The following is a 22139-nucleotide window of genomic DNA, read 5'->3' on the forward strand; positions in this document are numbered from 1 at the left end:
GGTAACCCTACCTAAAACAGTGGGGCTCTAACGGATGGTTGAGGATTCTGGGTGCAAAGGGAATAATAATAATGTGAAATGTCCTTTCCTTCCATCTCAGACTTTCTTCCTCACCTCATTTCCTTTTTCTTTGTCTATTTTACTTCCCCTTTCCTTAGGCCTCTTACATATTTCTATCCCTCTCCTCTGCTTTGCACACATTCTCTTTCCCTCTCTCCCATCCTTTCTTTTCCACTCCCAGCTCTCTCTTTTCCTCTCTTCTCCCCCCCTCTCCACATTCCTTTTGTCTCATGTCTCCATCTCTATCTCCCTTCTTTGAATCCCCCCACCCCCCAAGTCTCTGTTTGGCCCACTGCTGTTGAGATTTGCCTCCCGGAAGCAGACGTTCCACTGTGGGGCCCAATTCCCTGCATCTGGGTTTCTCTCTAGATCCCTAGGAGCCACCCAGTGCTCTCGCTGGCACTTAGGGAGAGGTGCCCTGGAGCCCGTACGGCAGGCTGGAGCCAAGTGGGGCAGGCCGGCTAACAGTGCCAGTGGGGCCTGTGCAAATTGCCCAGTCTGAGCCCTCCCCACTCACCGCTCTGAATTTCATACCGTGACCTTCAGCAGAGAGTTCCTGCTCGTGCACTTGGCTTCCTTGTAGAGAAACGGAAACATTCTGCAGTGGATCATTTGCAGACAATTTTGTTTGATTTAATTCTTCCTCCATTGCAATAATTTCAAATAGTGACACTGAACTTTGTGTTTCAGGAGCTGCAGAAAATACTGCTGCTGTCTTTGTGGTGAATCAGGCACCCCCTTATATCCGTGCAATGGAAGGATCAGAGTTCACCATCGAGTGTGCATTCAACTCAAGCAATAACTCTATCAAGTGGTTTGGTGATTGGAGTAAAACCAGAAACAATGTAACAGCAAAGGTGAACAATGTAATAGATCGAATCATATTATTAGCAGATACAGAAAAGAGGTCTCTTTCCCTCACTGTGAAGAAAGCCAATGTCATGGATTCTGGAACCTACGTATGTGGGGTTGGGAGCAAATATGGGACATCTCCTGGGACTGGAACCCAAGTGACCATCGATGGTAAGTACCAGCATTTCCTTCTCTGTTCTACAAAACCCTTCCGGGGAGCTCAGGACACTGGCTGGTTCCAGACAGGGCCGGCTCCAGGCACCAGCTGAGGAAGCTGGTGCTTGGGGCGGCAGATTGAACGAGGCGGCATTCTGCCCAATCCTAGGGCGGCACGGCCGCTTTTTGTTGTTGTTGTTGTTCCGCTCCAGCCGCCCTGTAGGGGGCGGTGGCGTGGAGGACGGGAGCGCCCTGCAGCAAGCCTGGCAGGGCAGTCCTCATCCTTCCCTCCCCGCCGACCGGAGCGGAGCCCTCCCAGCAGGCTGCGACGGGAGGGGCCACATGGCAGCGCCCCGCTGTAGCCCTGGCCGCCCCCCTTCTCTCTCTCTCCTGCCCGCTCCCTCCCCGCCCCGCTAGCCGGTTCCCCTGCACCCGCGCTCCGGCTGTGCCGCAGGTTTTTTTTTTTTTTTTTTTGCTGGGGGCTGCCAAAAAGCCAGAGCCGGCCCTGGTTCCAGAGAGCTGGGGCTGGTGGTGCTGGGGGAGATGGAGCAGCACCAAGTGTAAAGGGCAGAGCTGTGGGCAAAACTGGGGGATATTCTGTGGTACGTACAATGGTCCTGATCCTGCATTCCACTAATTTCTGTGGGGCTTTGGCTGCACAAGGAATGCAGGGTCAAGCCCCAGATATTCAAAAACTGTTTTGAGATGGGGCGTGAGGGGAGGTTTCTAATTGGCTAAGCCTGTGAGCCCTTACACGCAACTTGAGAGACTAGGTGGGTGAGGGAATATCTTCTATTGGACCAACTTCTGTCGGTGAGAGAGACAAGCTTTCAAGCTTATGCAGAGCTCTTCTTCAGCTCCTGGAAACATAGAACTGGTCTACACTACAGATCTATGTCGGCATAACTACGTTGCTCAGGGGTGTGAAAAATCCAGAGTCCCAGAGGCTAGTTACAAGTAGAGCAACCTGGGGAGTCACTGGCCCAGAACTCTAGAGGACCTGGGATCTCCAGCCTGGGGCAGTCTGCATGGCAGAGTAACCCCAGAGCTGCACCCTGGGGAGCTGGTCCTGGAACTTCCAGGCTTCCAGCTCCATGGCAGGGACACTGGAAGCGCCAAGAGCCCTGGCTCGAGCAGGGAGCCAAGCAGACAACAAGAGCCCCAAGACTCGACTCCCGACTCCCCGAGCTGGGGCTCGCGGGACACAAGAACATAAGAACGGCCAGACTGGGTGAGACCAAAGGTCCATCTAGCCCAGTATCCTGTCTTCTGACAGTGGCCAATGCCAGGTGCCCCAGAGGGAATGAACAGAACAGGTCATCATCAAGTGATCCAGCCCCGTCGCCCATTCCCAACTTCTGGCATCCCCATCCCCGCCCATCCTGGATAATAGCCATTGATGGACCATCCTCCAGGCACTTATCTGGTTCTTTTTTGAACCCTGTGGCTCTTGGAACACCAACAGAAACCGGTGTGTGTTTTGACGAAAGTGGAGTCAAATCTGTAGTAGATTTGGTGAATCAGTTCTCTTCAGTGCATTGGCATTTTCAATCTAAGGTAAGTTTTGCCAGAACATTTTCAATCATCTCCACTGTACATGGACATAGTGCGAGAGCCCCTGAGGCAAAGAGTTTACACTCTAACAGACAAGACAGAAAAAAGGGGGAGAACTGGCAGACTTCCTAACAGTAGATTGGGAAGTGAGACACAGAGAGATTAAAGGACTAAATCCACACAGGGCTTTAGGCCCTTAAATCCAACATCTGGGGGCCATGGAGATCCTCAAAACCACTGCTCAGCTGCCGCCTAGCCCTGGAGCTGCTGAAATTTCCACCAGTAAAACCAGCGCTAAAGACTTGCTGACACTCTCTCGCTATGCTGTAAGCACAGCCCTGCCCAGAAAAACGGTTGCACCCCGATCCTCACTCCCCTGCCATTGCCAGCAGAAGTGCATCACTTCTCAGAACTGCCCATTCCACGTCCTTCAGTGAATCCCATTTATCTGTAACAAAGGAGAATTGGCCACCCTCTCTCTTGCCCTGCATTGGGCTGGTGGAGGGAAATAGGTCTCAAGAAGGGTTTGAGTGTAAGGAATTTGGCAGGCATGTCAGGCATACACAAGGTTCGGGTAAGACGTCACATTGCTGGAGGGGTTTTGTCTAAACTGAAGCTTCTGGGGTTACCTGCTCATTAAACAGAGCAGAAAAGTCTTGACATGCACGAAACAGCTCTATATGGGGCCAAACGAAAGAACATCAGTTTAAACTCTTAACAAGCAGGGGAAACTATAATAGGCAGGTTTGGAAAAGGACATTAAATGACAGGACTGGAGAGATTCATTTTATACATCTGGCCTTGTCTGGTGGCACATTGAACTATTTCTCAATGAAGGTGCCATCATCTGTGTTTGTCTTTCTGTAGAAATTACCGACCTGATGGTGAATCAAACCCCAACCAGTGTCAGTGGTTTAGAAGGCACAGAACTTACCATGAATTGTACATTCAAGACAGTCAATAACCACAGCACCATGTATGTGCGATGGTATAACTATGGGACTGAGGGACTAAAGAAAGAGCTGGTGAATGACAATGATGTGATCACAACCCTGCATTTGGACAATGGGTTTGCCTCTCTCACTTTGAAGAATACGAATTCATCTAATACAGGAACCTACGTGTGTGAGGTTGGGATCACAGCAAGGAACCTCTCTGGGAATGGACCAGGAACCCAAGTGACCATTGAGAGTAAGTGCCAGAGAGTTTCCTGCCTGATCTTCTTGGGGAAATGGGGGCGAGCGAGTGAGAACAAGAGCACACATCTCCTGGAAGGTGTTGAGTGTCTTCAGTTCCACCTTCAATGGGAGCTGAGGGTGCTTCACGCCTGCCCACAAGTACTAAACTCCTTGCAAGACAGAGCCCGGTAGGCCGGTAGGTGGGGGGACGGTTTGCTGGTCCTGCCAGGCATCATAAAGCTATGAATGGAACTAAGTGAAAGCATCACTTTAACCTCTGAGAAGCAGGGGATGTTAAATGGCCAGGCTGGGAAAAGAACACAAAATACTGGAGGGGGAGACATTTCTTTTAATAAATCCCCAGGCACCAGCCATTGCCACTGAAATTCTCCTGAATCAAGGTGCAATCGTCTGTTTCTCTCCTGCAGATTTTCCCGAGCTGATGGTGAATCAGACCCCAACCAATATCCCTGTGTCAGAAGGGTCAGACCTCACCATGGAGTGTAGATTCACGGTATGGAATAAACACAAGACCTTGTATGTGAAATGGTATAAACATAGCGGAACTGGGGGAACGAAGAAGGAGCTGATGAGCGAAAGAGTCGGGGACCCAGCAGCCCTGGCTTTGGAAAAGGGTTTTGCTTCGTTCACTCTGAAGAACGTGAATGTAACCGATACAGGAACCTACGTGTGTGAGGTGGGGAGCACAGCGAGGAACTGGTCTGCGTCAGGAGCCGGAACCCAAGTGACCATCACTCGTAAGTACCAGTATTTTCCTATCCGCTCTTCACGGTGTGAGAGAGAGTGAATGGCAGCCTAAAGGTCAGAGAATGAACGACTGTAGCTGGCAAAAGCGGGTATGAATTCTCAGGTGTGTACAGTATATAACCCATAAAAATATGGGCTCCAGTCTGTGAGGAACTGAAGGTAATATAGTTCAAAGTACCCAAGTGATTTAGGAGCCTCCAATTTTCAAAGGGAATTTAGGCACTCAGGGCCAGATTTTTAAAGGAATTTAGGCACCAAAAGTTGTAGTTGGGATTTTCAAAAGCACCTCAGCACCTAACTGCCATTGAAATCAGTCACTTTTGCCAACAGGACTTAGGCTCCTAAGTCACATAGGCACTTTGAAAATTGCCCCCAAATGCCCCTGGAGAGGGGTGTTCAGAATCTCCCAGGACTCAGACATGTCATAAGAACATTGAGGAGGGTGATGAACCTAACTCACCACTGCACTGGATGGGATAAGAAGCAGCCCCCAATGTCCATCTGCACCCAGAGCTAAACCGATCTTATGGCTAAAGAGTTGCTTCTTTTTCTGTGAGAACATCTTCATCCATCATTGAACACATCCCTGTATGGAAAGTATGTAGAAAAGCTGGAATGGATCCAGAGGCAAGCGACAAAGATGATCAAAGGGATGGAATGCAGCCATATGAGCAACGGCTGGTCTGTGTAGTTTGGAAAAAGAGAAGATTAAGGCGGGGGACATGATAGCGATCTTCAAATCCTTGAACGGTGCCACAAAAAAGATGGAGAAAAGTTGTTCTCTTTTGCCACAGAGGGCAGGACAAGAGGCAATGGGTTCAAACTACAGCACAGCAGATTTAGATTAAATCTCAGAAAAAACTTCCTAATTCCGAGCATGGAACAGACACCTCGGGAGGTTGTGGAAGCTCCTTCACTGGAGGTTTTCAAAAGGAGGCTGGAGAGGATCGGTCTTGGATGGTTTAGTGCAGAGGTCTCAAATTCAATTTACCTTAGGGCCAGGGCCAGTCCTCAAATCTTCCCAGCAGGCCAATAATGTCACTGAAGATGGTGTTCAGAAAAGTAAACTTTTATATTGTATTTTTTAATTTGAATTTCTTAGAAATATTAAAACTGTCAAACAACTTTATACAATATTTCGCCTGCCAGAGAGTTTTTAGTGTTTGCCAGACACCTGGCAATGCTTCAGTTCAGTCAGTTTGTTGATGTTTGGCCTCAGTGACTGAGCAGTTGAACCCTTCAGGATTGGAGCAAGGTGGGCATCAGATAGTTGTGTTCGGTATATTGACTTGTTTATATCCCTTGTGGAAAAAATGATGCTGCCTCCATGGCTGACTCTGCCCGGCAACTAATGATGGTCTCTCCCCCCAGCCAATGGGAGCTATGGGGAGCAGTGCTGACAGCAGACATTACTGGCAGCGTGTCTGCCTACGTCTCTCCTCCATGGACCGGCCGCAGTGGGGAGATTCTCAGGCTGCAGATGGCCTGCGGGCCGGGACTTTGAGACCCCTGGTTTAGTGGTTCTCAAACTGTGGGAGAGGACCCCAAAGTGGGTCACGACCCCATTTTCATGGAGTTGCTAGGGTTAGCCTAGACTTGCTGGGGCCTGGGACCAAAGCCGAAGCCCGAGGGCTTCAGCCATGGGCAGTGGGGCTCAAGCCTGTTTCCCCCCGTCAGGGCCCTTTAACAACTCACTCGGTTTAAAGGTAATTCAAACCATCACCACCTGTAGTCCAATAAATCGAGTCCCCAGGGGCATATTGGCTCTCTAGGCCCCAGTGCAGCATCTCGCTCCTGATAATCCAAAACAACACAGACTCTTTCAAAAATAGAACACAAACTCACCCAGTCTTCATCCCAGTTTCAGCTGGGCACAGCCCTACCTCCCCGAGGGACTGTCTTCCTGCTTCCCAGCACCTCCTACCTGGTGTTTGTCCTCCTCCACAGGCCTTTCCCACTGGGCCTGGGCAGTCTCTCCCCTGCTTGGACAGGGTCTCTCCCAGGCCTCCCTGCCTGGAGAGCTTTCCTCACTTTCTCCAGCTTCTTGAGCTTCTCCCCTGCTGGCTCAGAACCCTGCAGGAGTCGTCTCACTCGCTGCAGTGTCCACACACATGGCCACAATTTCATGGGCTTGCCCCCTTCTCAGCAGCTTCCTGCTTCTTTTGTAGTGGAAGCACCTGATTCCTCTCCGGTGGGACTTATCCTGTAATCAGGGTTAGCTTAGCCCAGGCTCTCCAGCCCAGGGGGCAGGCGCCCTGTTGCAGATGGGAACAGCAGAGGCAGTGCAGAAAGGCAGTATATGGTAGTGGTTAGAGCTGGAGACTAGGAGTTAGGAGGTTTTCATTTTATTTCTGACCGTCACAGACTGCCTGTATGACCTCAGGCAAGTCATTTCGTCTCCCTGTGCCTCCAAAAAGGAGATAATATTTCCTCTCCCAGCTTCTGTCTGTCTTGTCTATTTAGACTTTAAACTCCTTGGAGCAGGGACTGGCTCTCTACGTGTATGTACAGCGCCTAGCACAAGATCAGGGTGTGCCTGGTAAATGTTCTGACGCCCGGCATGCCAGTATTCACCTGTGATAGTTCCGAGTCACAGCTGAAAATGTCAGCATGGGGCAGGTTTAATGCATGAACAGAAATGAGATGATTTGTTTGTACATGCGAATTCGAGGTTGTTTCCAGACACATTAGTCTGAGGACAATTTGTCTGTAACTCTAACACAAGAGAAATGGAGTTGGGTTCTCAATGTGCAGTTCCTTTGTCGCCTCTGTTCTACCGAAGCAGCTGATAGAGCGCGCAAACCTCAAAGATCCAAGGACCCGAATCCCATCCCGCACTCCAGGCTCAGTAACTGTCCTCGAGCATCTTTCCAACGTCAGCCAGTTTTAATTTCCTCATTGCCATTCTCCCATTCAGCTGATTGACCTGTTTCTGCATCAAGGTGAAGTCACTTGTGTTTCTCTCTCTCTGCAGCTGTTGACCTGCTGGTGAATCAGAGCCCTGCCTGTGTCAAGGAAGAGGAAGGGAAAGAGCTGACCATAGAATGTAGATTCAGGGTCCCGGAGAAACCCAACACCAAGTACTCTGTTAGATGGTATAAAAACGGGACCGATGGAGACGAGAAGGAGCTGAAAAACGAAACGGGCTCAGTCACAACAACTCTAGATTTCTCAACGGGCCTGGCTTCTCTGACCTTGACTAAAGCCAGCGTGAGTGATTCTGGGTTCTACAGATGTGACTTCAGTAAAAATGGCCGTGGGAATGGAACCAGAGTGACGATCCAGGGTAAACAGCAGCATTATCTCCTCTGATCTGCATTATCAGGATAGTACACTGTGGTCACCACTGACTCACACTTCCCACATGGTCACTGAAACCCCACAGCTACTTCCTAGTCTAGGACAGGGAGACGCAGTGTTATCTCAGAGATAGGCTGTGTGTAAATTATGGAGTGTTGTTGTAGCCGTGTGGGGCCCTGGAGGTTAGAGAGACAAGGTGGGTGAGTCTGTGTAGCAGGCGCCATAAAAGGAGCAGTGAAAGTGGGTCCTCCAGACCTGCCTAGAAAGGCTGCAGGGAAGCAGCCAATCAGAGCACAGCAGGCTCAGTTAAAGGAACTGCTGGGCCTGAGCAGGTCAGTTCCTGGCAGGGACCAGAGGAGTAAGGAAGGGTGCTCCCTGACGAAGCTCAAGGGAGAACAGAAGATGGATTCTGGTGGCATTGGCATTTGGTAAGGAAAAAGAGGAGTTAAGAAGTTCAGCCCTGAGATAAGGGTGAAGAGGAAGGGACTACATGGGAAGCAGCCCAGGGAACAGCAGCAGCAACTATGACAGGAAGCAGCACGTGGCTGCTATTTGTAGAGTCCCTGGCTTGGGACCCGGAGTAGTGGGTGGGCCTGGGTCAGGGTGGCCAAAGCCCTGAGAAGGGGAGAAGTTTATTTAGACGCCCAAGCACAGGACTGGAATTTAAAGGGCTGAGGACCCCGCAGAGGGCCATTTGCTGGAGTTTGTTACCTCAGAAGGGGACTGAACTTGCAGGCGTGACCGAGCTGGGGCAATAAGAACTGATAAGGCAAAGAGTCTCCAGGGAGAGTCCTGGGGGCACCGCTCTATACCAGAGCAGGCGCTCCTAGTTCCAGCCCCTATCCTGTGCCAACGAGCGGTGTTAGCTCTGTCGGCAGGAGAAGCTCTCCTGCGGACATGGTGCTGTCCACACTAACACCTTTGCCGGTAAAACTTTTGTCAGTCATGAAAAAACCACCCCCCTGACTGACATAAGCTTCACCAGCACAAGTGGTAATGTAGACAAAGGCTAGGTTTCCCCAAAGCTGAAGAAGAAGAGCTCTGAGTAAGTTCGAAACCTTGTCTCTCTCAAGTTGTCCCAATAAAAGATGTTACCTCACCCACCTTATGGGTAAGTACTAGCATTTGAATAGTGATCATGAGAAACCAGCTTATTCTAGTACTGTCTATTCAGACTTCTCATGTTACTAGAATATTAAATTTTCTGGCTTCTCACCTGCCACTGTTCAACAGACCCATAATCTACATAATAATTTTGTCATTGTGGTGCTGGTGGGGGAATTCCTGACTCCAGCTCTGTTGAAGCATTTCTGAATATTTGCAATTGGCCTTCATTAAATAAGGCTGTATAGATGTTGTGGGCTTGGCATGCTGCCCTATTACTCTTATAAGTCTTCATATACCAGGGCTTCTTCTGCATTGCGTTGCTATTGACTAACCAATGTCTCATCTGGAGGAATTGCCAACCCTGCAGCTCCTTAAAGATTTTAAAATGATCATGAGGGCGGGGGGAGGAACTTGGGATGGGAACAGAGGACTCTTCTCTATCCCCTGCTTCCCCATCATTGATTTGACTCCAATTAGCGGGGCTGAAATGCCCAAGAGTATTGACTTGTCATATGTCAATGGAAGACATTTTAGTCTGGCTGCTAGATTCTTTGGGTAGCATCAATTTCCAGTGATCGTTCCTGTGACTATCTGGGATACATGGACCTTAAACACCACAGTAGAGCGGGGGTTTCTGTTCTATGTGGATCCATAATCATAATGAGGCATTATGAGCTATGTCTACGAACCATTGGGGCCGTCTTAAGAGGAAGAATGGATTACAAAGCCTAATACAATCCTTCTTTGCTTGCAGGAAGGTATTGTTCTTCCATGGATATCAGAGCTCCATATTCAAACGTGAGGTCTAATTTTTTTTTTTAAGTAAAGAGCATGAACAGGAAGGGACGGGGCCAGAGGGACACTGGCAGATCTTTCCCTTCGTTCTGAGCTCTTGATGCTGTAGGAAGCAAGGGGTCAGGATTTATTTTGATCACGTGAGTCAGTAGCTGAGAGGACAAGCTTCCCTCTGCCCCCAAATCAAAACAAAACTTAGATCCACAACCAGAACCGGGAAGAATTTCCAGCATAGTGCAGTTTGTTTTAGATGATGGTGAGTAAAATGGGTTGAAATAGCAGGACCAGAGCATTCGAGAACATTTCAATGAATGTCCTACACCGGCAAGTCCTGCTTGCAAATAGTGTCCTTCACATCAGATCCGTGAGCCAAATCCTCAGCTGATACCGAGGGAGTGATGCTGATTTACACCAGTAAAGGCTCTGGAACTTCACACCTGGGATAGGAAGAAACCCTGAACGCAGCTGTCACAGAAAGTTTCTGAAAATTACCCCCACCCCAGGTACGAGGGCTGTAGCAAGAACTCCTCCCGAGCCTCTGAGTGTGGAAAAAAGAACCTATTTTCTACGAAAGACCTGTAATTCTAGCCAGACCGAAACACAAGGCACCCAAGAATCTCCACGTGCTTCTTGAGTAAAGAGGAACCAAAAGCAAACAAATAAGAACAAATTACTGGCAGAGCCCTGCAGAAACACCCTCCACCCACAGTAGCAATCTTGCTTCCTCCCATTGGAGATCTTGCCCAGTCATCTTTATCCATGACATTTAATCTATATACATACACCAGTCAACTGAAACGTTCCTGCACCAAGGTACAGTCACCTGTGCTTCTCTCTCTGCAGCTGTTGACCTGCTGGTGAATCAGACGCCTGCCGTAATAAATGGATTGGAAGGAGAAAAGCTCACTGTAGAGTGTAGATTCAAGGTGGTGAAAGACTCCAGCACCACGTACAGTGTTACGTTGTATAAGAAGGGGGCTGATGGACACAAGAAAGAGTTGAAGAACAGAACAGGCATTGTCACAACAGCTCTAGATTCCTCGAAGGGCCTGGCCTCTCTCACCTTGATCAAAATCAATAGGAACGACTCCGGGCTTTACAGATGTGACTTTGGTAAAAATGGCGATGGAAATGGAACCAGAGTGACCATCCATGGTAAACAGCAGCATTGTCCTCTCAGATCTTCACTCTATTTCCTAGGGAAGAATAAGGACTAGGAAAGGAAGAGTTGATGCTAATACTTTGCATGGGGTGATATTGATGGGACAGGAGTTGCTGGCAAACAGAAGGGGAAGGCAAAGCTATGGAGAGATTTGCAGTGAGAAGTCAGTTATTCCCGGTGGCTTTCCAGATCCTGCCCATCTTTTTTTTTTTTTTTTTTTTGTCATCCAAGTACTTGCAACCCCCCCCCCCCCGATATCCTTCGCACAGCAGCACAGCATTGCTGCCCACCACAATTCTCTGAGCCACTCGGTGATGGGTGAATCACAAAGGGTTCAGAAGTTCGGAGAAGCACCTCCAGGTTCAGAAGCTCTTCTCGCCCGTATTAAACAGTCAGTTTCACCATGACAGGCTCTCGCGTAGGAAGATTTCCAGTATTTCCCAATTTTGAGCGGGATGGAAATGCCTCTCGGTGTATTGCTGATTCTGCTTTCAGTCTTGGACAAAAACAAGACATGTCTAGAGGACAGCCCTAAAAACCCACTCACGGCAGCACCACTATTGTAGGCTGCAGTGTTTTGGACCACAACTGTAGAATACTGTCTTTTTTAAATGAGGGAAATCTTGTTGAACCTCAGCACAGATTCCAGTTTGATTCTGGGTGAGGGTGTAAGCTAGTCCTTACTTTAGCCTAACTGATTAGCCCATTGCAAATACCATCTTCTGACAAATGAATCCACCAGGTTGGTGTCGGTTATTCTTCCAGTAGTGGTGGAGCAGTGACCCAGTTTGCCTTTTCTCCTTCGGCTGTTCTGCCGCAGGACTCCTCAGGTGGTGGTGGTGGTCTAGTGACCTAGCTCACAGCATCTTCCCCTGCCCCTATCCAGTAGGACTCCTGTAGAGGTGGTAATGCCTGACCCAACTTATGTTGTCTTTCCCTAGAACTAGTGGTGATGGGAGTGTAATAACTCAACTTGCCCTGCCTCTGTAGCCCCATCTAGTAGGACAGCAGCTAATTAAGGTTTCTTTCAACAGCACATGACCAAAGGCCAATGAGCTCTTACATTGTTCCTGGAGCTGTGGCTGGGACACTTCTCTTCTTGCTGGTGCTCGGTATCCTTTTGTGGAGATGGAGACAGTGCTCCAAAGGTAAGATTTACTTGGACAATAAATGTAAGCAATTTCTGCATGAGGGGAGCTCATAGGATAACATAAGAACATAAGAACGGCCGTACCGGGTCAGACCAAAGGTCCATCCAGCCCAGTATCCTGTCTACCGACAGTGGCCAATGCCAGGTGCCCCAGAGGGAGTGAACCTAACAGGTAATGATCAAGTGATCTCTCTCCTGCCATCCATCTCCATCCTCTGACAAACAGAGGCTAGGGACACCATTCCTTACCCATCCTGGCTAATAGCCATTAATGGACTTAACCACCATGAATTTATCCAGTTCTCTTTTAAAAACTGTTATAGTCCTAGCCTTCACAACCTCCTCAGGTAAGGAGTTCCACAAGTTGATTGTGCGCTGCGTGAAGAAGAGCTTCCTTGTATTTGTTTTAAACCTGCTGCCTATTAATTTCATTTGGTGACCCCTAGTTCTTGTATTATGGGAATAAGTAAATAACTTTTCCTTATCCACTTTCTCCACATCACTCATGATTTTATATACCTCTATCATATCCCCCCTTAGTCTCCCCTTTTCCAAGCTGAAGAGTCCTAACCTCTTTAATCTCTCCTCATATGGGACCCATTCCAAACCCCTAATCATTTTAGTTGCCCTTTTCTGAACCTTTTCTAGTGCCAGTATATCTTTTTTTAGATGAGGAAACCACATCTGTACGCAGTATTCGAGATGTGGGTGTACCATCGATTTATATAAGGGCAATAATATATTCTCAGTCTTATTCTCTATCCCCTTTTTAATGATCCCTAACATCCTGTTTGCTTTTTTGACCACCTCTGCACACTGCGTGGACATCTTCAGAGAACTATCCACGATGATTCCAAGATCTTTTTCCTGATTTGTTGTAGCTAAATTAGCCCCCATCATAGTGTATGTATAGTTGGGGTTATTTTTTCCAATGTGCATTACTTTACATTTTTCCACATTAAATTTCGTTTGCCATTTTGTTGTCCAATCACTTAGTTTTGTGAGATCTTTTTGAAGTTCATCAGAGTCTGCTTTGGTCTTAACTATCTTGAGCAGTTTAGTATCATCTGCAAACTTTGCCACCTCACTGTTTACTCCTTCTCCAGATCATTTATAAATAAGTTGAATAGGATTGGTCCTAGGACTGACCCTTGGGGAACACCACTAGTCACCCCTCTCCATTCTGAGAATTTACCATTAATTCCTACCCTTTGTTCCCGGTCTTTTAACCAGTTCTCAATCCATGAAAGGACATTCCCTTTTATCCCATGACAACTTACTTTACTTGAGAGCCTTTGGTGAGGGACCTTGTCAAAGGCTTTCTGGAAATCTAAGTACACTATGTCCACTGGATCCCCCTTGTCCACATGTTTGCTGACCCCTTCAAAGAACTCTAATAGATTAGTAAGACACGATTTCCTTTCACAGAAACCATGTTGACTATTGCTCAACAGTTTGTTTTTCTATATGTCTGACAATTTTATTCTTAACTATTGTTTCGACTAATTTGCCCGGTACCGGGCAAATGGCAATAGATGCTGATAGATTCTTCTTAGTGTCCTTCCTTTAGCTGAATAAAGAGTAATTTGGGGTATTTTTGCCAGTGAACGTACAGCAGCGGTGGTGAACTGGCAGCCCTAGTTAGTGAAGTCTCATACCTAAGCACAGATACCGCCTGGGCAATGGTAGGACTATTCTATGTCTCCTCCCTGACCTGAGGAAGCACCTCAAGGTGTGAAAGGTGGATTCAGTCTCCACGTCTATTCCACCTTTGGCTGGATTGCCAACAAAGCCACCAATTATAGGCAATTGCTCGGGTGGGAACGTGTGGGCTGTAGATACTGCTCCACTATGAGCTAACGAGACTGACAACTAACTCCTTCAGTTAAGTGACCCAAAGGTCATCAGAGAATAACCAGCTTGGCCACAACTTCATTTTTTTCCAGGACCACTGCAAAGCAGGTCAGAGGCAGAGATGAATCAGATGGAGACGGTGAGTTGGAGAGCTTATCATAAGAGCGCGTTTAATTTTTCTCTCTAGCATAGGGGAACTGGGTGTTGAGCATCAACTCCAGGAATACAAGGTAATAAAGAAATCAGTTCTGCTTTTACAGACTGCAGCTCCAAGAATGTCAGAGTAACAGAAAATGCAGCACTAGTCCTGGATAGGATCAGGGTGGTACGGCATTTAAAAAGTCAGAGGGGAATCAAGATTTAATTAGCCTTGGAGCAAAGATAAAGAGACATAAATTAGTGATTGCACAGGATCTTCAGTGATAATAGAGAATGCAGCATTGGTTCTACGCAGTGGGACTGGGAAGTTCAAGGCAGGGGGAATCTTATGCAGCTCCAGAAACCTCAAAATACTGGATAATGCAGCATACGCTCCAGGAACTTTAGAGGTGTTTCATAATCAGAATATAGCTTCCTAAAAAGTCAGCACACTCTTTTACAGTGCCTTGTCAATGGAAGATGGTCTAGCATCATAACAGTACGATATGGGCATGACAGGAATGAGCAGTCTTCACTCATTTTCCTCTTGCTTTGCAGTCTTCTCCTCCACCAGCTGATGAGGTGACTTACGTTGACTTGAACTCCCACAAAAGGGACACAAACGCAGAGGAAGAGGTTGTTTACACGGAAGTGAAGATACGGCCAAAACAGAGAGATGACAATGACATCTACGCAAAAGTCAACCCTCATCATCGCTAGGGGAAGAGCGAGTGGGAATTAACAGAGGCGTGACCAGCATTTCACATGTCCATTAAATGCAAGTCTCCATGGAACAACAAATTAGCTCTTAGTAAAAGATGTCCTTGGAGATCAAAGTCCACTAGTTATGAACAGAGCAGGTAGCAGTGCAAGATTCCCTCGTTTCCTGCTCCACCAACATGCCTCAACTCTGATCTGGAGAGACCAATTCTGTGGGCAAACGGAGAGTTCTGCTAACCCATCTACTCTTGGCCTATGTGCTGTGATTGCAGCCAGGAAACGGGTTGTGCTGTGGACAGTGTTTCACTAGGAACTGAGTCGAGACCAGAAATTCATTTAACAAACTCACCGGCCATCAGATTGTAGCAACTTTTAGTTGCTATTTACCAGCACTGAATTTGAACAAGTGACCGAGAGCCAAGCCCTTGAGCCACCCAAGTATGGAAAATGTTGCCATCTTGTTGTGGGAAGCGCTGTCCTCCTCTGAAGATGCCAACTGTGCTGAATGAGGAAGGAAAAGCCTCCGAAGAGCCATGCTCCCTACACTGGAGGATGTACAATAATGCTGATAAGGCTCAAGAGCAATGTCCCATACGTTCATGAATGAAACTAACATGATTGTTTAATCTTTCTAAGCACAAAGCAGCTTCTCTGTTGGGAGTGAATTCAGCTTCCCTGGATTCCACCCACTTAAGAGCCAAACAACAACAATGTGAATTGCTTCGCCAGCAGATTTTAAATATTAACTAAAGCTTTTACAGCAAGTTTAGGCCAGGATTAAGTGTGTGCAATTGCACTGATTGAAATGGAGTTGTACCTGCTTACACCAGGAATGGATTTGTCCCCTTGTGTCTGCGTGGCTTTACTGTAAATTTAAAAAGGAAATGTGTAATTTTTTTAAAAAGCATCATTTCTAGTGGTGTAAGTAGATTGTGCTTTTGAAAATATCCCCAATGATTTTAGATTACCCCCCCCCCCCAGAAAAAATAACCCAAAGGGGCTGTTGGGCTCCCAAAAATGGAGAGACGCAAAAAGATCAACAGAAGTGCCTTTGAAAGTCTCCCCATAATGCATTGATTTTTTTGACTACTGCAGATGCATGAGATATAACCTGTGCAGATAGAATCAGAATATCAAGGTTGGAAGAGACCTCAGGAGGTATCTAGTCCAACCCCCTTCTCAAAGCAGGACCAACACCAACTAACTCATCCCAGCCAGGGCTTTGTCAAGCCGGGCCTTAAAAACCTCTAAGGATGGAGATTCCACCACCTCTCTAGATAACCCATTCCAGTGCTTCACCACCCTCCTAGTGAAATAGTGTTTCCTAATATTCAACCTGGACCTCCCCCACGGCAACTTGAGACCATTGCTTCTTGTTCTGTCATCTGCCACCACTGAGAACAGCCGAGCTCCATCTTCTTTGGAACCCCCCTTCGGGTAGTTGAAGGCTGCTATCAAATCCCCCCTCACGCTTTGTCATAAACATAGAGATAAGGGTAACATAGAATCCCTCCTGGGAAGCTGTTTTAAATCACTTTACCTGTAAGGGGTTAAGAAGCTCAAATAACCTTGTTGGCACCTGACCAAAAGGACCAATAAGAAAAGAAGATACTTTCAAATCTGTGGGGGGAGGTTTTGTTTGGGCTCTTTGTTTGTTTCCTCTCCGGAAGGAGAGAGAGACCAGGCAGGAACAACATCTCCTGAAAACATACCTGAATTGATTCATCTAAGATTAAAAAAAAAAATGTAAGTAAGGCAAGGAAATGCGTTAGATTATCTTTTGTTTTAGCTTGTGAATTTTCCCTATGCTAAGAAGTAATTTCATTCCTGTTTTGTAACTGGGAAGCAGAGTCAGAGGGGAATCCTCTGTGTTTTAAATCTTTTTATTTACCCTGTAAAGTTACCTTCCATCCTGATTTTGCAGGTGTGATTCTTTTACTTTTTTCTTTGTAATAAAGTTCTTCTTTTAAGAACCTGATTGATTTTAGTGTCCTAAAGATAAAGGGCCTGGTCTGTACGTACATTAAAGACAAGTGGTTGGTATATTATTCTCAAGCCACCCTAGGAAAGGAGGTGAAGGGGTTTGGGGGGACCGGGATCCAAATGACCCTTCCCTGAATTTTTGTCTAAATCACTTGGTGGTGGGAGCAATACCGTCCCAGGACAAGAAAGGGAATTTGTGCCTTGGGGAAGTTTTTAACCTAAGCTGCTAGAAATAAGCTTAGGGGGTCTTTCATGCAGGTCCCCACATCTGTACCCCAGAGTTCGGAATGGGGAGATAACCCTGACACTCTTCTCTTCTGCAGACTAAATAACCCCAGTTCCCTCAGCCTCTCCTCATAAGTCATGTGCTCCAGCCCCCTAATTATTTTCATTGCCCTCTGCTGGACTCTCTCCAATTTGTCCACATCCTTTCTGGGGGGGGAGGGGGGGGACCAAAACTGGATGCAATATTCCAGGTGTGGCCTCAACATCACTTCCTTTGATCTGCTGGTAATGCTCCTACTAATGCAGCCCAATATGCTGTTGGCCTTCTTGGCAACAAGGGCACACTGCTGACTCATATCCAGCTTCTCGTCAACTGTTATCCCCAGGTCCTTTTCTGCAGAACTGCTGCTTAGCCAGTCGGTGCCCAGCCTGGTGCATGGGATTCTTCCTTCCTACGTGCAGGACTCTGCACTTGTCCTTGTTGAACCTCATCAGATTTCTTTTGGCCCAATCCTCCAATTTGTCTAGGTCACTCTGGACCCTATCACTACCCTCCAGCGTATCTACCTCTCCCCACAGCTTAGTGTCATCTGCGAACTTGCTGAGGGTGCAATTCATCCCATCATCCAGATAATTAATAAACATGTTGAACAAAACCAGCCCCAAGACCGACGCTTGGGGCACTCCGCTTTATACCGGCTGCCGACAATCCAGCCAGCTTTCTATCCACCTTATAGTCCATTCCTCCAATCCATACTTTAACTGGCTGGCAAGAATACTGTGGGAGACCATATCAAACCTTTGCTAAAGTCAAGATATATCACATCCACTGCTTTCCCCATATCCACAGAGCCAGTTATTTCATCATAGAAGGCAATCAGGTTGGTCAGGTATGACTTGTCCTTGATGAATCCATGTTGACTGTTCCTGATCACGTTCCTCTCCTTCAAGTGCTTCACAACTCATGAATCACAACTCTTGGGTGGCCATAAGGACACAACCAGAAGAGACAGCACAGCAACCATGTGAACACCTACAAAATGTTCGGCTTATTATCAATACGTGCATCAATTCATTATTAACTAATACATGGCATCACCAGTTTTCAAGACTGAACTCCTAAAAGAAAAGACAGCTATCGAATTGCATTGTGATTGCACCAGGACTGGGTTTGGTCCCCTTATGTGGGGTAGGTCTTTAGCCACATCCATTTAATTAATGCAAACGATGGGTTATTCAGTGGTAACTGTTGTTCATTGGGTATATGGCCTCTGCAGATCCACCCAGGGCAAATCTGCAGAGGCAGTCCTTCCAGAAGAAGAACTGGGTGACTAAATACCCACCACGAACACCACATATGCTGAAGTCATTAAGGTTTTCACCCATTTACACCAAGACTGTATATGTGCCTTACAATATAGATAAGACTGGCCGTGCTGGGTCAGATCAATGGTTCATCTCGCCCAGTATCCTGTCTTTGACCAGTGCCAGATGCTTCAGAGGGAATGAACAGTACAGGGCAATTTCAAGTGATCTATCCCCTGTTGTCTAGTAACTCCTATGTGTAGGGGTAGCCAGAGGTCTCCACACGCTGCACCAGCCCCAAGTGCTGCTTTCTGGAGTTCCCATTGGCTGGGAACCGCGGCCAATGGGAGCTGCAAGGGCGCCCCCTGCGGATGGGGCAGCATGCAGAGCTGCCTGGCGAGCGCCACGTCTCTGCATAGGAGCCGGAGGGGGGACATGCTGCTGCTTCCAGGAGCTGCTTGAGGGAAGTGCCCCCCAGAACCTGCATCCCACACCCCCTGCGCCCCAACCCTCTGCCCCAGCCCTGGACCCCCTCCTGCCCTCCAAACCCCTCGATCCTAGCCCAGAGCACTCTCCTGTACCCCAAACCCCTCATCCCCAGTCCCACCGCAGAGCCTGCACCCCCAGCCAGAGCCCTCAACCCCCCCTGCACCCCAGCCCCTTGCCCCAGCCCCGATCTCCCTCCCACCCTCCGACCTCCTCAGTCCCAGCCCAGAGCACCCCCCACATCCCAACCCCCCAATTTCATGAGCATTCATGGCCCGCCGTACAATTTCTATACCCAGATGTGGTCCTCAGGCCAAAAAGTTTGCCCATCCCAGTCTAAAAGAAAGTCCCCTTTCCAGCATGAGTCCTCACCTTTAATACCCAGCCTTATGCACACTCCAATCCTGCTTTAAGTCCTTCCTAGAATTATAATTCTAAGAGCCCTGAACTAAACCCCTCCCATAATTCCTGTCAAAGGGGCAGCTCTTGCCAGTACTGCCCATTGATCTCTTTGTTACTGAGAAAAAAATCACGGATATTCCTTAGATTGCAAGTTCCTCAGAGTGAGGAATCTCATCCGCATATTCTCCATCTGCCTGTAAAAGTTCCTCCCCTGGAGTCACTTCACAGCTGAGGAGCGAGGTCGGGGGCTTTCCGCATGGCTCCCGGAAGTAGCGGCATGTCCTCTCTCCGGCTCCTACGTGTAGGGGCAGCCAGGGGACTCTGCAGGCTGCCTCTGCCCCAAGCGCCGCCCCGCCCCTGCAGCTCCCATTGGCCAGGAACTGCGGCCAATGGGAGCTGCAGGGGTGCTGCCTGCAGATGGGACAGTGTGCGGAGCTGCCTAGGCAGCACCATGCCTCCACGTAGAAGCCAGAGGGGGGCATGTTGCTGCTTCTGAGAGCTGTGGGGGCAGTGCCTGTGAACGGGGCAGCAGCCGAGGTGCCTGGCCGCACCTCTGCCTAGGAGATGAAGTGGGACATGGAGCTGCTTGAGGTAAGCGCCACCTGGAGCTTTCACCCCTGAGCCCCCCCCCACTGCCCCAACCCTCTGATCCCTCGCCTGCCCTCCAAACCCCTCAATCCTAGCTCGGAGCACCCTCCTGCACTCCAACCCCCTCATCTCCAACCCCACCACAGAGCCTGCACCCCCAGCCAGAGACCTCAACCCCCCCTGCACCCCAGCCCCTTCCCCAATCCCCATCCCACCCTCTGAACCCCTCAGTCCCAGTCCAGAGCACCCTTGTGCAACCCAAATCTCTCATTGGTTCTTTTACTGCCCTTTTCATCGTAGTATCTGAGGCCCAGATTTGCAAAGGTATTTAGGCACTGCTCCACTCAGCCCTGGAAGGCCCAAGTGACTTAGGAGCCTCTCTCATTGGAAGTCAATGGGGCACTAAGTCCCTTTTGAAAATGAAATGGAGGCTGCTAAGTCACGTAGACTTTGCTCCACTCAGCACTGCAATGCGTAAATACCTTTAAAAAATCTTGGGCTTGAGCAGCTTCCAGCCATGCATCAAGCAATGTGACTAACATCTGCCAGGTGTGGTCCATTCTCTCTCTCATCCTCTCCCAAGAGGGGGAATTGTGTGTGCAGTGGAGCATTTAGAGTAGGGTTTTTTTTTTAATGCATTTAACTGACACCCACAGCTGAACCTGATGCTTGTGTAAATACACACGTTCAGCAGTTGTCAACAGAATTACTGTTTTGAGGAGGTGGTGAAGGTTGTAGTTAGTGTTGCAATCCGGTGCCAGTTCCAAGCATCAGGAAGCATAAGAACATAAGAACGGCCTGTAGAGGGGTCCAGACTCACCCCTGCGGCGCCTCCTGCTGGTCGTCCAGGGAATTAGCTCACCAGCCTCTGGAGCGCCCTCTGCAGGCCAGTGATCTGCCTTGTCCTCTGCACTGGCCCCCGTGTCCCTCCCAGGACCCCGGTGCCCCTTGCTCTGGGTGCTGCCCCCTGGCAGTACCCACACACTAGGTCTCCCCTCCCAGGGGACCCCCACCCACTAACCCCGCCTCAGGATAAGGCCACTGCCAGTCACCATCTAGCTGCCACTCTCTGGGGCAGACTGCAGTATAGGCCACTCATCATTAGCAAGGTTTTGTTTGGACCTGCTGCCTTGGCCTAGCCCTGGGTTGCCCTCTGCAACCCTGAGTACCCCTTGGCCTATTACCAGGCCGCAGCCTGGGGCTATCCAGGCTGGAGCTCCCCAGCTCCTCAGCCTTTCCCCAGCCCTGCTCCACTCAGGTACCCTGTCCCAAGCTCCCTGCAGCCAGGCCCTTCTCCCTCTGAAGGCAGAGAGAGACTCTACTGAGCTCCTAGCTCCCAGCCTCTCTATACAGGCCATCTGGGCTCTGATTAGGGTGTGGCCCAGCTGCAGCCACTTCCCCCAATCAGCCAGGGTTTTACCTTGCCCTGCCCCAGCCCTCTGCAGGGCTTTTCCAACCCCCGAGGGCAGGAGCGGGTGTCCACCCTGCTACACGGCCATACTGGGTCAGACCAAAGGTCCATCCAGCCCAGTATCCTGTCTACCAACAGTGACCAATGCCAGGTGCCCCAGAGGGACTGAACCTAACAGGTAATGATCAAGTGATCTCTCTCCTGCTGTCCATCTCCACCCTCTGACAAACAGAGGCTAGGGACACCATTCCTTACCCATCCTGGCTAATAGCCATTAATGGACTTAACCTCCATGAATTTATCTAGTTCTCTTTTAAACCCTTTTATAGTCGTAGCCTTCACAACCTCCTCAGGCAAGGAGTTCCACAGGTTGACTGTGTGCTGTGTGAAGAAGAACTTCCTTTTATTTGTTTTAAACCTGCTGCCCATTAATTTTATTTGGTGGCCCCTAGTTTTTATATTATGGGAACAAGTAAATAACTTTTCCTTATTCACTTTCTCCACACCACTCATGATTTTATATATCTCTATCATATCCCCCCTTAGTCTCCTCTTCTTCAAGCTGAAAAGTCTTAGCCACGTTAATCTCGCCTCATATGGGACCCATTCCAACCCCCTAATCATTTTAGTTGCCCTTCTCTGAACCTTTTCTAATGCAAGTATACCTTTTTTGAGCTGAGAAGACCACATCTGTATGCAGTATTCAAGATGTGGGCGTACCATGGATTTATATAAGGGCAATAAGATATTCTCTGTTTTATTCTCTATCCCTTTTTTAATGATTCCTAACATCCTGTGTTAAAGCAATCACTTTAGAGGCTCATGGAACCCTTGAAGTGAAGATGCAGTGTGGGCTCAGCACGGCTGCGTGCTGACTGGGATAAATGCTGATTTTGTAATGGCGACCACTGGCAAGGAGCTTTAGATAATTTGTACATTCAGAAT

General features: G+C 48.5%; 1 protein-coding gene across 3 annotated transcripts in view; it reads left to right on the plus strand.

Annotated features, from left to right (window-relative positions):
* LOC135975559 (polymeric immunoglobulin receptor-like) overlaps positions 1 to 16767 on the plus strand; it is a 92813-nt gene extending 76046 nt beyond the window's left edge. For 2 of the 3 annotated variants that reach the window (XM_065566876.1, XM_065566875.1), the window contains exons 2-8: positions 751 to 1083; positions 3490 to 3813; positions 4229 to 4558; positions 7543 to 7854; positions 11967 to 12080; positions 14029 to 14075; positions 14633 to 16767. In XM_065566876.1, the coding sequence (XP_065422948.1) occupies positions 813 to 1083; positions 3490 to 3813; positions 4229 to 4558; positions 7543 to 7854; positions 11967 to 12080; positions 14029 to 14075; positions 14633 to 14794 (1560 nt within the window). In that variant the 5' untranslated portion in view covers positions 751 to 812 and the 3' untranslated portion in view covers positions 14795 to 16767. The remainder of the gene's footprint in view (positions 1 to 750; positions 1084 to 3489; positions 3814 to 4228; positions 4559 to 7542; positions 7855 to 11966; positions 12081 to 14028; positions 14076 to 14632) is intronic. The other variant, XM_065566877.1, reaches the window with a different exon arrangement.
* The last annotated feature ends 5372 nt before the right edge of the window (positions 16768 to 22139 follow it).

This window comes from Chrysemys picta, chromosome 14, assembly GCF_011386835.1.
Source record: "Chrysemys picta bellii isolate R12L10 chromosome 14, ASM1138683v2, whole genome shotgun sequence".
In the NCBI taxonomy this organism is placed as follows: domain Eukaryota; kingdom Metazoa; phylum Chordata; order Testudines; family Emydidae; genus Chrysemys; species Chrysemys picta.